This window comes from Vicugna pacos, chromosome X (assembly GCF_048564905.1).
Source record: "Vicugna pacos chromosome X, VicPac4, whole genome shotgun sequence".
In the NCBI taxonomy this organism is placed as follows: Eukaryota; Metazoa; Chordata; class Mammalia; order Artiodactyla; family Camelidae; genus Vicugna; species Vicugna pacos.
The window spans coordinates 41,262,504-41,278,841 of record NC_133023.1 but is presented as its reverse complement, the minus strand read 5'-3'; the positions used below and the strand labels follow the sequence as shown (position 1 = coordinate 41,278,841).

General features: G+C 43.2%; 1 protein-coding gene across 1 annotated transcript; it reads right to left on the bottom strand.

Annotated features, from left to right (window-relative positions):
* Positions 1-4,971: 4,971 nt before the first annotated feature.
* On the bottom strand, positions 4,972-10,491 carry LOC102531206 (diphosphoinositol polyphosphate phosphohydrolase 3-beta). The gene is given in 2 exon segments (XM_072956515.1): positions 4,972-6,179; positions 9,875-10,491. Coding segments are annotated over 2 exon segments (819 nt in total). The 5' UTR covers positions 10,373-10,491; the 3' UTR covers positions 4,972-5,858.
* Positions 10,492-16,338: the final 5,847 nt, after the last annotated feature.

Sequence of the window (16,338 nt, the reverse complement as noted above, 5' to 3'; positions counted from 1 at the left end):
GCTCCAGCCCTACAGCTCTTCTTTGGGACATCCCTGAGGGACAATGTTGAAGGAACTTCCTCCCAGTGGGCAGAACTTTGAGCAGTGCTCCTGATTGTTCACTTTGCTTGGAAGGAAGAATGGCTAGACATGCAATTATATATTGATTCATGAGCTGTAGCCAATGGTTTGGCTGGATGGTCAAGGGACTTGGAAGAAATGATTGGAAAATTGACAAGAAAAATTTGAGAAGAGGTATGTGGATAGATCTCTCTGAATGGGCAAAAAAAAAAGTGAAGATACCTGGGTCTCATGCGAATTCTCACCAAAGGGTGACCTCAGTAGAGGAAAATTTTAATAATCAAGTCCATAAAATGATACTAGTCATTCTCTTTCTCCACTCACCCCTGTCATCACCCAATTGACTCATGAACAAAGTGGCCAAGGAGGCAAGGATGGTGGTTATGTATGGGCTCTGCAACATGAAATTTCATTCACCAAGGCTAACCTGGATATGGTCACCACTGAGTGCCCAATCTGTCAGCAGCAAAGATCAACACTGAGCCCCTGATAATGGTACCATTCCCAAGGGTGGTCAGTCAGCCAGCTACTTCATGTCAGGTTGGTTACACTAGACAGCTTCCATCATGGGAGAGGCAGTGTTTTGTTCTTACTGGAATAGGCACTCTGATACAGATTAGTCTCCTCTGCACTCAGTGGTTCTGCCAAAACCACTATCCATGGACTTAGAGAATGCCTTTCCACCATCGTGGAATTCCATACAGCATTGCTTCTGATCAAGGAACTCACTTCATCACAAATGAAGTGCAGCAGTGGGCCCACACTCACTGAATTCACTGGTTTATCCCACCATCTTAAAGCATCTGGTTTATTTTGGAATGGCCAGCTTTGGAATGTGGAATGGCCTTTTGAAGACTTAATTATAGTAATACTTTGCAGGGCTGAGCAAGATTCTCCAGGAGGTTGTATGTGTTCTCAGTAAGCATCCAACATACGGTACTGTTTCTCCATAGCCAGGATTTATAGGTCTAGGAATCAAGGGGTGGAAACGGCAATGGCACTATTATTACCCTTAGTGCCCCATTAGCAAATTTTTTTGCTTCCTATTTCACAACATTACTCTCGGCTGGCCTAGAGGTCTTATTTCCTTCAGGAAACACAATAATGATTCCATTGAACTAGAAGTTAAGACTGCAACCTGTCCATTTTGGGCTCTTTATGCCTCTAATCAATAGGCAAAGGGGAGAGTTACTGTGCTGTCTGGGGTAATTGATCCTAACTACTAAGGGGAAATTGGGCTGCTACTCTATAACAGAGATCAGGAAGAGCAAGCATGGAATACAAGATATGCCCTAGGGTATCTCTTAGTATTACATGTCCCATGATGAAAGTAAATGGAAAATTACAACAACTCAATCCAGGCAGTTAGTAATGGTCCAGATCCTTTGAGAATGAAGATTTGGGTTGCCCCACCAGGTAAAGAACCACAACTTCCTGAGGCACTTGTTGAAGGCAAAGAGAATATGGAATAGTTAGAGGAAGAAGGTATTTATGAATACCAGCTATGACCACATGACTTGTTACAGAAATGAGGACTGGAATGGTTATGGGTATTTCTTCCTTATTTTGTTATGTTTATGTGCATGTTTGTGTATAATACCTTTTTTTTCTTCCCTCTGTTTACCTCTTATCATATAACATAAGACATATTTACTTTCTACCATATTATACTATTTAAGTATCGTTATTAACTTTACATCATAGTAAGTTACAGGATATCAAGGAGAAGAGTAAACATCACTGAAGGACTTTACCTCTTCTTCTGGGGAAGGAATTAGCGCATTCAGGATCGTTGTATCATATTAGGTGGAAAGATGACCTTGTTACTGTCTTCATTTGGAGATTAAGTATGACTGAAGGAGATGCGTATGCATGCCAAGTTGACGAGGGGGATTTGTGATGGTTAATTTCATGTGTCAACTTTATGTGTTTTGGGATGACATTAACACTTAAATCAGTGAAATTTGTGTAGACAGACTGCCCTCCATGATGTGAGTGGGCCTCATCCACTCAGTTGAAGCCTGAATAGAACAAAACAACCAACTTCCTCCAAGCAAGAGGGAATTCTCCAGCAGGCAACCTTCAGACTTCGGCCCTTCTGGGTCTCCAGGCTGCCAGCCTTCAAACGGAAAGTGCACCATTGGCTCCCAATTTCTCAGCTGCCAGCCCATACTGCAGATATTGGACTCACTAGTTTCCATAATCATGTGTGGCTGAGCACTGAAACCCTCACTTCAGCCCTACCTTCTAACTGCAATAAAAATCCAAGTCAGTCTCCTTTCCTTGTTCTCTCATTTTCAAACCAACTTTGGAAGCCTGTCCTGCTCGCCCCATAAAGCCTTGTTATGTGAGTAATAAATCTCTGAATATCCTCTTGGTGTGTAAGTGGTACCATCAGTCTCAACATCTGAACCAGATTTTGGATCGAGGTCCATTGTCTGTCTTCAGAGTGGCCACAACCGGTGGCCTGGGTTTATAGAAAGAATTCCTTGCTAGATATGTGAAGGAAAAGTGGAGTTGTAGGAGAATGGCTCCTCCATGGTGGCCTGGCATCATCATGTGTATTCGTATACGCTTGAACTGTAGCTAATCTGAGTCTTGGTTAAATCCCTTGTGACCTCCAAGAACATGAGAAGATGGAACACTGTAAGGAGCTCCTATAAGGCCATCTCTCATGCACCTCCTTATCTCTCCTGGGACTCTGTCATGAGGCAGTTTCTCATCACATCCCAGCTTCTGATGAGCTATGGGACTTTCCATCCTGTGTCCCCTAGAATAGAACTGCAGAACATAAAACCACTCAGCTGCAGTCTAGATGTAGCCCCCCAGTAACAGTATCCCAAAACTCATGTCACTGTCATACTGCCCCTTTTGTTTCTTTGTTGTCCTTTAGGGAATGTGGGACAAGGACCTGGGGAGCTGGTATCTTTTTTGGCTCATTCTTCTTTGCACTGTATATTTAAGTAATAAACTGTCTAAATCTCAAAGTAGCTCACTATGTCTTTACCAGTTGAATCCTTCAGGTCTTGGCCTTGGCTTGTCTTGTATGCGTGAATTTATTACCATATAATCCTGATTGCTATTTATGTATTTTACCCATAATATATTATAATTAGCATACCTGTATTCATCCAACAGTTCTTAAACTCAATAAACTCCATGGCATTACTATTTCTTTCAATCATTTGTTTTTGGGAACACTTCAGTAAATTATCAAACGTAGCTGTGGGGCCAGTTCAGCCCTTGAGGGGATATCCCATAGTATATTATGAAGCTAAGAAGTTATGAATAATTGGTACTGGAAGATTCTGAAAAATGGAAATATTTTTCCCAATAAAGAGTACAGGCCACAGTCTAATGGTATCTCACTTTTCACATTTTCCAGTAAACCAGTATCTGGTAAAATAACAGCAATATATTTTTGACAAGTAGGAGGTATGACAATCATTTATATAATAAACATTGTTATGAGCATCTGTAGGGGCACCAAGTTCCAGGCTCTGGGGACAAAGAGACAACCTTGTCTGGGTCCCAGACCTAGGAGACCTCAGAGTTTAGATGACAGAGACATTCAGGATAATAAGTATAATCTAATTTTGATAAGAAGTATGAGATAACAAATCAGTAGGGTACCTGGGAACACAAGAGTATAATTACCCAAGATCAAGAAGGGTTTCTCAGAAGCAGTGCTGCTTACAAAGGCAAGGGCTATGATTATCCCCATTTTACAGATGAGAAAACCGAAGATTAGAGAGATAAAGTAACTTGGCAGATGCCACATGGCTAGTAGATGGCCAAGCCAGTTTTGAGCCATGGCCTGTCGGACTCCACTATTTGTTTTAATTATAGCCATCACCTACCATTCCATTCCTCTGGCTCTGTTTGCCTCCAGATTTTAAAAATCTGCTAAAATTAGAGTAAACTCAAGTTAAGAAACAACTTTCAGGGAAAGATGAATGCAAAATTCTCTGGAATTTTTCTGTTCCTCCAAATAGGAGAAACTTGGAAGTGAAAGTTCTGTCCAGCTGTGGGTAATAAAGGGCTCTGAGGTCCTCCTTTCATCTCCTCTTTTCCAGGAAAGTTGTTTCTGGAGGAACTGCTTGTTCTTGGGACTGGAACACACCCAGAGAGCAGTAGAACGGGCAGCTTCATCTTCACAGCCCTTCACACTTACGAAGGTATTTATCTTCTTTGGGAGGGGCCTCCAATGTTGTCCTCACTTTCTGCTTGCTCCTCCTTGACCCACAAAAAATGTCGGGACAGACCTCATGTCTGTTGATTTCAGTACAGTTTCACTAACTCTAACCTAGAAGGTTTTAGCCTTTACCGAATTCTAAGCACAGTCCAAAACTGAAGAAGTATCTATGGTCTATGAAACACAGAATGGTTCACTGCAGTCAGGAATGTAAACCACTTATGTTCTTGTTGTCACCCACCTTCAAATATAACTTTAAAATTAATGAATGTGCAACTAACAAGTCTGCAGCCATTATTCTCCTAAAAAACGATTAAAAAAAAGCATTTTGTGGATTTTTATAATTCCATAAATTTGCTCCCTAAAGACTCCACTCCTTAGATTTTTCACATGGTATGTATGAATTGGACTGTACATGTTGTCAAAAATCTTGCTCAAGAGAACGTGAGAATCCAGGCCCATTTTCCAATACATATAAATAAAAATTTAATTCTTCCAATTTCAGTGGGCCAAATTAAGAGAAAAAACTCCTAACAATGGTCTGTAGCAAGGGAAACACGAGCTACTCCAGGGTATGTTGCCCCTGACTTTTTGGGTATTTGACTTCTTGGGCCAGAAATGGCACCTTAGAGCCAATATGTTCTAAACAACCTAGAAATTTTCTTCCTCTTTTTCTCTATGCCTTATACAGTAGCTTTAATAAGAATTCTGGTAACTATTTTTATAAACTTTTTATTATGGAAAATGTCAAATATACAAAAGTAGAGAGGAACATATATAATGACCATCATTTAACCATCCCCCAGCTCCAACAACTATCAAGTCAAGGCCAGTCTTGTTTCATCAATATCTCCAACACACTTAACATCCAGACTTATTATTTTAAAGCAAATTCCAGGCATCATTTCAACTGTAAATGGTTGAGGATGTATCTCTAAAAGGACTCTTATTTTTAACATAATCACAATACTATTATTCCAGCTAATATCAAATATCAAGTCAATTTTCAAATTATCCAGATTGTCTCATAAACGTATTTATTTTACAGTTTGGTCAAATCAGGATTCAAAAAAAGATCCATTTTCACAATTGGTTGATAAGTCTCTTAAGTCTCTTTTAATCTATAGGTTCATCCTCCATTTCTTTCATCATTTACTGAAGGTACTGGGTCTCTTGTCCTGTCGAGTTTCCTGCAGTCCGGATTCTGCTGATATCATCTCTTGTGATGCAGAGTAATGTTTCTCTGTTCCTTATATTTTCTATAGATTAGAAATTATGTCTAGAGGCACAGTCAGATTTAGGTTCAAAATTTTGGCAAATATATTTTATAGGTGGTGTAGTGTACGGCCATCAAGAGGCACACAATGTCTGGGATGACACAGACATATAAGTAATAATTTTTGTTTTCTAGTATCTCACAGCTGCCTTTAAACTCCTGTGTGACACCTGATATACAAAAGCCACATATAAGCTAAACAGACAGCATTTACTGTGCTAATACCAGATTAGACAGTAAATGCTTTACCACTTAGTGTCATTACAAAATATTTTTATAGACAAACCTTCAGTGATGTCTACCATATTTCAAGTGATGTCTTGTATGCTAGATATATAAAAGGACTAAGGAAATAATGTCCTTGCACTCAGTGTCATAGAACCTGGTGGTAAATACAGACATATAATCATAAAAGCACACAAAAAAAGGCCATAGGTGCCAAATTAGAAGTCTGTACAGATACAGTAGTAGTGCAACAACCTGGAGAATAGTCATTGTAATAAACAGGGTGGAAGTGTCCAAAAGCATAGGATGAGCTGTGTCCTTGGGAGTGTAAAAGAGCTCACCTGTCTTCACAATTCCATTCATCACTGGATTCACATACTTGATTCTTTCAAAGTAAATCTGACCAACATCTATGCCATTCACCTAAAAAAAAAATCTCATTAATAGTTTTATTGGTTCATCAATCCTTCTAGTCAACAAATACTTATTGAGGGTCTAGTATGATTCATCAACCACTTTTTACTGGAAAAGCCTTTAGTGAATTATCCAGTGCAGTCCCACTATGAGGCTACATGAGAGCCTGAGGAATAACAGACTGTCCTAGCTAAAGTATACAGCTAAGAAATCAAGAAAACATCAGTAGTAGGCATTTCTAATCTGTGGACCAATGACAATTATCTCAAATTTTAGCCACTGTTCTACACTCTGAGGATGGGCAGAATTCAGGCTGGGTATTAGCCCTCAAAGAATTCATAGTCTAATAGGCCAACAGTCATTCAGAAAGATGATTACAATATTAGAATGATGCTGAAAATATTTTTGTGTGGTGCTTCCACAAAAAGAATCCTGAAAAAGAACTCTGGCCAGCTGTTACTATTGTAAGCTTTAAAGCAGCATTTTTATCTCCCTTTTCTCAGTCAACTATTGATGGAGAAATTACTCTTTCTCACAATTGGATTCCACTTAAAGGGAAGTGGGAAGAGCAGCTCCAGCTTCAGACCCCTTTAACCCATCTATCCCAGAGGGCCCTCTAATGCTGTTACTTTAGAAGCTACCTATTCCTGCACACACACACACACACACACACACCCCTTATCTGCTGTTTCTAAATAAAAAATGTTGAAAACTTTACAGTTCTCTCAAATTAAATCATAAACAGAATTCGAAATATTTATAGCCATCCCTTATCCCTTTGAGTTACTTTTTCCAAGAATGATCTGATTAACATAGGTTTCTTAGAAAATATAATACATTGATATCCAGAGAAAATATATATCAAATATATCAATATTAACTTAACTCCAACATGTCTTCTTAAAACTTTAAGGTAAGAATAGGCACTTGTCCAGTTGGGGGAAACCCTAGTCTTTAAAAAACAAATTTCTACCTCATGTCTGAAAGTCTTAATTACCTTTGATCAATACACTGTCTTCTTTTGCGGGGAGGGTATGAGTTGAAAGATTCATATGTACATTTTTAGTGCAATCATCATATAAATAATGTATGGGTGCTATGTAATGATTCTGTAGGAAGAAAATCCTAACCGTGGATCAAACTCTTGGAGGATGGAGGTTAATTAGACATCATTTGGTTTGTTACCTTTGTGTCAACTGCCTTAATTTGATTCTTTCGGATTTCTCTTTTTAAATGAAAGGCTTTTTAGGTTCTTTCATGTAATTTTTTCTTGACTGAACTCTAGAAGCATCAAAAGAACTGCCCATGTGAATTTGAAAGCTTAACATAAAGTGTGATAATTGTAAAATGTTCTTTTGCAATTTAGAAATGAAAGCCTTGGGTGTTTTACACATTGCATAAATTGAAGATTTCTGGGCACTGAAGGTAATCCTAACAAGTGATAGAACTCAATACAAATGTTTCTGAGTAAAACATAGTAAATATTTGTAGGCTAATAAGAACTGATTAATATCAACACTGTACTTTTCACATTTCTCAAATAGACAGTTGAACAGTAAAAACAAGAATGTACATTACTACCTCTAAGAACGCCATGTATATGTTAAACTTCCCAGGTATTTGTAGCAGATTTTAGAGGAGGCAGTTTAAATATGAAATAGTCTTAAAACAATAATCTAATTTCTCTGCTGTTAGTGTATACTTTAAAAAATTTCAGGTTACTGTGAATATTATTAGTTGACTTGGATTGTTGGAAAGGTCAAATTGTGGGATTTAGAAAATTTGTTTCAAAATAAGATATCTTTCTGTACAAAAAACATATTTTTGAAACACATATTTGATAATTCCACATAATTAAGAATATGAAATCATACAACTGGTTTTAAAAAGCTGTTCATTCTCTACTCATCCTTTGAGAACATTAATTTTTGTCAATTACAATACAGACTTTACTTAGACGTATTTATATATGGCAAAGATTTTATTTTAAAAAACAGTGGCACCAAAGTTTAAAAAATGAGTTAGCAATAGCCAGTTCTACCAGTGGTTGTCTTCCTTTTAAAAGGTTAATTTGTAGAAGAATAAAGTGTTTAAATTACAGTTATTATCCACTTACATTATTGGTCTGACAATTTTTTTAAGATGTTATGTGTTATAAATAGAAAGCCATTCCCCAACCATATTCTCTTCACAAGGGGTTCCAAGTATCTAAACTTTCAAAATTTCTTAATAGACAGCACATAACAGTCACCCCCAAAACGTTAACTGACAAAAATATTGATCAATTATGATTAAGAGATATGACACATGCTAGGTTGCCCTAAAATTAGAAATGATCTTTCTACCTACCAATACCCACTTCATAAAGCAGGCTTTACATCTACCTACCTGCTATGGTTAGGGGAATAACGTAGTTCAGAAGAGAGCTATACGTTTTCGATAGGATGCCTAATTTCAAGCAAGTATTGAAGCAGATGTCAGAGCTTTCAATTTGCCACCCCCAAAATTTTGTCCTGTGACACAAAATGTTTATCCTAAATCTTTATGAGAGATTGTTCAGGTGTCCTAACAGTTTGAGAAGTCTGTAACAGCTGAGTAAGTCTGTAACAGCTGAATATCAAGAAAGCTTAATCACTCAGTTGGGATATAATTACCATATAATATTCCATTCCTTTGGCTACCTGTATTCAGACAAGTTTAAGCAGACTATCGCAAACCCAAATATTTCAAACAACTTTCTTTGAAAGACTAATTTATACTGAGAGAAACATGGCTGTTCTAGGGCATTGAGAAAGGAGCAAAGGGAGCTGGAAGTTGAGCATGCTCAATCACACTCCATGAGTACCGTTTTCATAACATGTACATATCAGGCTGTGTGCCATTAACGATAACTTCCAGAGCGGCTGTTTACTCTATCAAATATTTTGCTAAACGGCATTTGGGCTATACGGGAAATGGCCGTTTCAAGTAAGTAAAAAATTACCAGTTGTAAAAATGTTCTGAAAATCAAATCATCTACATATGAATCAAGAAATTTCTGAAAAGGGCAAATGAAATGACATTTCTGAAGATAAAATTATTGTTCACTGGGGAAAGAGTACACGATGTACAAGTTCTTAAATACTTTTTAGAAATTCAAAACTGGTTCTTGAAACCAATTCCCATCATAGAAGGGCTTGCTGACAAGGGCTAACGCTGTGAATGAGAAAACAACTTAAGACAAACAAAACTAACGAAAATGCCACACAACTAAGGTGATCAGATTTTACAGGCCTTCCCTACAACACGAACCCCAAGACTGGTACCAGAAATGCACCCGCGGGCACGCGCGCACAAACACAGATACGCGTGAAATGTACAAACCACAGCCCGTATACACGTGTACACACACAAACCTACACACACCCACAAGGGCTGAGTGAGAAACTTTAAAAAACAAAACAAACAAACCCATGTGGCTTTGGCTTTCGGAAATGCATTAGAGAGCTACCAAGAAGCGATTGTGAGAGCATCTGAAAAACGTGCAAGTTGTCTGAAAGCAGTGCCTGGCCACTGAGACAGTTTGCAAGCGTGATTCAGACGTCTGCCAAGGAAACAAAAGAAGCCTCCCTCCTCCCGGGGAGACCGCACACGGAAAGAGAGGTGCTCCGGGCACTCTTTCTCCTAAGGCAGGCGGAAAGCAGAAGTCTGTGCAGGAGCGGTACATACTAGGGATCGCTCTCTGGCAGGGACGGGGCCATGGAGTTTCCATTGGTTGGGGAACCGCCCAGCTTTAGTTTTTCCAGATATTCGGCATGCACGGGCTTGTGGCACTGGAGAACCTTGATCGCATCTTCGATTTTGAACCACTCTCGCTTCCTCCCAATGCTAACCGAATCTTCCCAATCCTCCAGAATCTCAGTGACAGTCAGTACATACACGTACGTTCTGTGCTTGCGATCTTGGTTCTGCTCGAAAATGCCCAGGAGCCGGCCTAACTTCCCCTTGACTCCCGCCTCTTCGTACACCTCTCGGACCGCCGCGCCGCCCGGCTCCTCCTCGGGCTCCATGCCCCCGCCCGGCACGATCCAGCGGTCCGGGTACCGACTGCTACTCACTAACAGCACCTCGTCCTCGCGCTCGCTCCGGAAGCACAGGCACGCCGCCCGCTTCTTGAAGCCCTCCGGGTCGTAGGTGCGCGTCTGGTTCGGCTTGCACTTCATCGTCCAGGCCGCGCGCCGCTGCTCGGTGCCCGCCTTCGCCGCCGCCTCCGCCGGCGGCCGAGGTGCTCCGCGGCGCTCGGGAGAGAAAGGGCCGCGGCGAGGGGCGGGGAGAGACGCGCCTCAGCCCGCGAGTCCCCGGAGCCGGGGGAAGATGAGGCGGGGGCGGGGGCGGGGGCGGGGGCGCGCGAGGTACGTCAGTCGGTCCGGCCCCCGCGAGGCCCGAGGGTCCCGGGCGCAGACTCCTGAGGGGAGGAGGCGCCGCCCCCGCCGCCGCCCGGGAGCCCGGAGCCCGCCACTCAGCGCGCAGCCCACCCGAGTTCCCGGTGCGCGTCTGCCTCCCTCCTCTCCTCCCTCCTCAGCCGCCCGGACCGGGGTTGAGCGAGGTGAGGCGCACTCGCGTGCTCGTCCGCGTCCCCAGGCGCGTGCGCGTTCTGGTCGGAGGACGGGGGGCGGGGGTCTCGCGGCTCCCGCGGCTCCCGCCGCTCGCGGCGCCTCGGGCCCACTGCGCAGGCGCCCCGCCCCTCTCGGGCTGGGAACCTCCATCCCCCAGGGTGAAATCCGCCGCATCGTGACTGGGGCCGAGCTGCTGTCCACGTGCGCCTTGGAGCCAGACGCGGCTGTGGCGCGGCCGGTCGTTTCCCCTCACCCTCCCCACCGGGCTGCAGGAAACACACACGCAGTCGTTTCACACACGGTAAGGCCGGTCCTGTACGGATGCTCATCGCCATCTCCCACGGTGAAGAGTACCTGCTTATTTTAGGAAGGCCCCGGTTGGGTCAAGATGATCCTCCGTGTTCTTGGCGAAATAGTACCTCATGTTTGCTGAGTCACATCATGCAGGTTCATTTCTTCAACAGGTTCTTCACCTTGCCAGGCGTCTTGGCACAGCCCATATCTGAACCCTTTTCTTCAACCCCTATTGACATCTTACCTAACCTCTGGTCCTCGGATTCCTCATCAGTAAACTCCACACCTGCTTAGTTCAGACCTTCGCACTTGGGGTCCTGTTCACCGACAGCTGGAGAAGCAGCGTAAGTAGTGTTTTATTAAATCCCAGGAATCTCCATCGTCCACACACTCCAGCCTTCTCTCTCTTTCTCACTGAGAAGTGCTGGTTGGGGTTTTGGAAAACATGCCTATGGCAATCCCTTCATATTTTACATTTTGTTTTTAGAAGCCTCCTGGCCTGGGACTCCAGCGAGGCCACATGGTGCTCTCTCACCTGTGTTTGGTTGTCCAGCCCTCTTGGGCAGAAGTGGCCCCCCACAGCCCCAGATGTGACAACCTAAAGCCTTCCCGTTCCTTTGAATTGTTCCTTACTGTTTCCCTGCACTCACAGTAGCCTTGTGGAGAAGACCTCTCATGTCCTCTACCCTTTGGCCTATTGCAACTTAGGCATCTCTCTCTCTTACCCGCAGTCAGTCTGCTGGCACCAGGCATGGGGGATCATGACAACTCACTCTTCCAGTGAAATCATGCATTCATTAAGGGGAAACTGCATCGGAAAGGTACGTGGAAAGTGGTTATGAAACATACAGTCCAGTTTTCACATACGAGTTAGTTCAGCCTCCCGGGGCTGCTCCACTCCATTTATACTCAAAATAGCTTATAAAAAATGAGTCTGTTCCCAGTGACAGGACTACCCTCAATGTCTAGAGCATAATATGACAAAAATGTATGGGCATAATATAACAAAAATGTATGAAGACAACGATAAAATGGAGCTATAAAGGGAATGACTACAACCAATAGCCATACTACTACCCACGACCATATTTAATGACATAGAGAAGATGGATGATCAAAGAGCATTTGGAGGAAGGCACACTCCGTGATCGGAAACAAACTAGGAAACTGGATTTTAGCAGGCTGTATTCCTCAATGTGTCCATAACTCACAAATGCACAAATGATATTCAACAACTAGAAACAAAATCTATTATAATCGGGATCTAGGCAAATATACCTATCATCACCCCTATTATGAAATATCCGTTTAGGTCTTCTTGCCAGTGTAATGGGGTTGTAAAGAGCAGAAAGCCTACTGTTTTGGTAAAGAAGACAAAATTGTCATGGTTTCCAGATGGTAGGAATGTATTCTTGATAAACGCCTTAGAAATGTTGTAAGAATAAATTTCTTTAAATGGTAAAAATTAATAAGTAGATGAAATGCCAAGAGCTTTCGCATATGCCAGCAATAGTCCTGTAGAAAATGTAATGGAGAACTGATGACATTCACAGTAGCAGTATCAACCTCCACAAAATAAATAAAATACTAAGGGATCCGAAAAAATATGTTTATGACATTGTAGCAGAAAGTGATAAAACTTATACTCAGCTTTAAAAAGTGATTGGAATACAGCAAGAGGAACTCTGGCAAAGCTGGGAGATTGTGCAGGGAGTCTGGAGGGAGGAGTGGACCAACCAGGCTCCAGGGACACCACAGGTCTGCTTCACAATTACCAGGTACCATCTCCTCGTCTAATAGGAGGTGCCCTTTTGTAGTCTGTTGCATCACTTCCCCATCAGATATGCCCATGCCATATGTCTGTGCTGCGGGCATATTTATTGGAAGAGAAAGGAAAAGCAACATTATGATATGCAAGCAGGTAGAGACTGACTTCGTCCTGGCAGAGTCATAGCACGTTTCCAGATAAAGACATCCAGAATTTGCCGGTTTAGTGCAATGCCTAGGAGAATTTCAAGTTAGTTTTCTCCCCCAATTTGATAAAATAATTTTATTTTCCACCTGTTGAAACCCTAGGGCAAGGTGGTTTTCCCTTTTTCTGAAGAAGCGTAGGAATCTTTTTTTTGAGAGACTTAACATTCCACTGTCCGGTTTATCTATAGTTCAGTGTTTCTCCCCTGAGGAACAAGGTTGTTTCATGAGCAGTAGTGACTTACAGCAACAGCTGCAGTTTGTAGACGACTCCCACGTTGTCCTTGGCCTTGGTGATGGAATGTGCTCTGTCTGATGGGACACCAGCAAGTGTGAAGCAAGCAGAGAATTGAAAAGTGCTTGCACGGTGAGTGGGGTTTGCCCTCTCTTGCTGCTGTTGAAACAAGATGTCAGCAACGTGAAGAAGCCTGGGCTCGGTGGATGACGGGAGACCCACAGTCTGTGCATCACCTTCACCCCAGGTGACAGAGAACCAGCTGCCAGAAATGTGGGTGAGACCCTCCTAGACCATCCAGCCCCCAGCACAGCCCCTTAGCTGACAGGGCACTGACCGCAGATGCATAAGCAAGGCTTCTGAGAACAGCAGAAGGAACCGTCAGCTGATCTCAGCTGAAATCACTGACCTGCAGAACTGGGGGCAAAACAATTGCCTGTTGTTTGAAGTCACTCAATTTTGGGTGGTTTGTTTGGCATCAGAAGCTAGCTGACACAGTGACTAACTGCCACCCATCAAAGTCCAACCAAAAATAGAGAGAAGTATTTTTCATAGTAGGAATTTAACCTCTTCTTGAAGATGTTGACATTGAACTTTCCGGGGAGTCAGAAGGAGAGGGATGAGGTCAAGACGTGTAATATTTGTCAAGTGCAGTCTAAGTGCCAGGCTCCGAGCTGAGCCGTGTGTCTTGTTTAGCTGACAGCCCATTAAATCTTACCGAGGCCGTTATGACTTCCATTTCACAGAAGAGAAGGCTTAGAGTAGGTTTTGTGTTTGAATGCAAGGCTTCGCATCTCTATAGCCTGGGCTCTCACAAGGTCACCAGGTCCTTCGTGAAAAGCATTATTTTTATCAAGAGCTATGGTTTCTTGTGGTACTTTTTGATGATATTCAGAGTTGGCTTCTTAGGTAAGATGTCCATTTGCTAAGAGTCCCTGAGTTCAAAGAAAGGCATTTTCCTTCTGGACGTCCTTCTCCTGCACAGGATAGCGAAAAGCACTCCTCAGTGCCCGTCTCCCTCTCACTAGTGAGGCCCTTCACCTTGACATGTTACTTAACAACTGGCAGTTCAGTGCCTCTGCGAGCATGAAGTGGAATTAGTGCTACAGAAAAGAACACGTTCTATTTTGTCTTCACTCTAGGTGTTGATTTGATTTATCAATGCTCTGCTTTATTTTTTGCATTTAATATTTATTTGCCAGCAAAATTGAAAAATGAGTATCGAAATCTTCCTTCAACAGATTAAGAAACAGGCTGAGGTGGGTTTATGTAAGTCAGGCAGTGAGCGATGGAGCTGAGTCACGCCTTGTTCTGATTCCACAGGTGATCTTTCATTCACTGTGATGGAAGGTCCCGTGTGTTGAAGGTGCTGAGATGCACACACAGTACCTGTCATTCTTTGTGAGCAGTCTTGCTCGTCTCTCTCGTTCTCTCCTACCTGGGAGATGCAGGCACCCAGGAGAACACAGCTTCTGCGAAAAGTTCTAAAGCTGAGGGGATCTGCTCTGAGAGCAACCAGTCTGGGCTACCTATTTCTAAATTTTTCAGAGTTAGGAAGGAAGAGGCAGATTGGAAGGTGACAGCGTGGTCGTGGGAGGTTGAGTGCGTTTCTTAGTGAGATGGGCATGGAACGTAGAGCTGCCTCTTTTGTGAATAGCTTTGGAGTGGAATACAGTTCTAAGAGGGACGAGCTCTCCAGAAGAGCTGTCACCTCAGATAGAGAATGTTACAGACCTTCTCAGAGCCTTATGGTGTTCACAGCAGGACACGGCTTTCAGGACAGTGACCACACATACCTGAGAGGATTTCTGGATGTATTAAAGGGAAGCAGAGTTAGGGGGAGTGATGTTAGTAGAAGTTGATGACTGAAAAAAAGTGGTGTTTTATAACCCGAGCGCCCTAGACTTTAAATCTGGCACTCTCAGTAGCTGTGCAGCCTTAAACAAGTGAATATCTTTGACCTTGAGAGTTCTCATCTGTAGCATGAGGATAATAAAAGTAATTTCCTCATTAACTTCAACCCCCCCAAAAGCCTTTGCTGACCACATGTACTCACCCCCTTTCCACTGGGGCACAGTTACCCTCCTCTTTTTTTCCAGGCTCCCCAGACTTTAGTTCTGTCCTGGCTTTAGGGAAAGAGCCCTGAAGTGACCTGTCTGCATGTTTGTAAGACATTTCGAGGCTAAGGGCCAGCCTAATACATACCTGTTCCCCCCGAGTCAGCCCAGTGGCCTGAACTTGGTGTCCAGCAGGGATTCAAAAGACTTTGACTGAATGAGGGATTGTGATGAAAGCTCCATGGAGCATAGAGGACAGTTATTAATGCAGCTAATAATTGTTTATTAGGAGTATAAGATGAAAGACGAGCGAATGGAGGCAACTCCACGTAGCTTTTCCGTCAGGGAGCCTTCCTCACGTACCTTCGAGGCTCTGTTTTTGCCTCAAGCCCCAAAGTGGCTTCCTAGTGGGGCTACGGCAGGTAGTTCAGTGGAAACTCCTCAGACACCAAGTGACTGGAACAAAAAATACCTCCCCATTTTTTGTTTGATTAATTGATGAATCGCAGGGTTGAATTTAGGATTTCTAATTTTGTGATTATGTGTGCAGCAGCCCAGTTGTGCACAGTCCCAGGTGTGAGCTCAAACATCAGTGGAGGCTAAGTCCAAGTGAGTGTTTCCACGCTCTCTAAGAGGCGGCCCTCCTTGATTTCTCCTACTTCTTTGGTCGCTCCCTCCCTCTGGTTCCCTGACTGCTGTGTCCCTCCTTCTCACTGACACTGTCCTCTGTAGAGACCTGTAATTCAGCACCTGGACCCTTCCTAGTGCTGCTCTGTTCAAGCGTCACGGTCAGATGCTGAACCCTCACAAAGGTCTACCAGGCCCCACAGGATCTGGTCCCGTTTCCTCTCTGACTTTCCCCGCACCGTCCCCTTCAGTCATTGCACTCCAGCTCAGTGGGAACTGCCCTTTCTGGGTTGTGTCAGCCAGGCTCCCCGGGGGCCTCTGCGCTGGTCCGTCCCTGTGCCTGGATGTTCTCACCCCACTGGGCTGGCCAACTTTCCCCCTTCGATCGT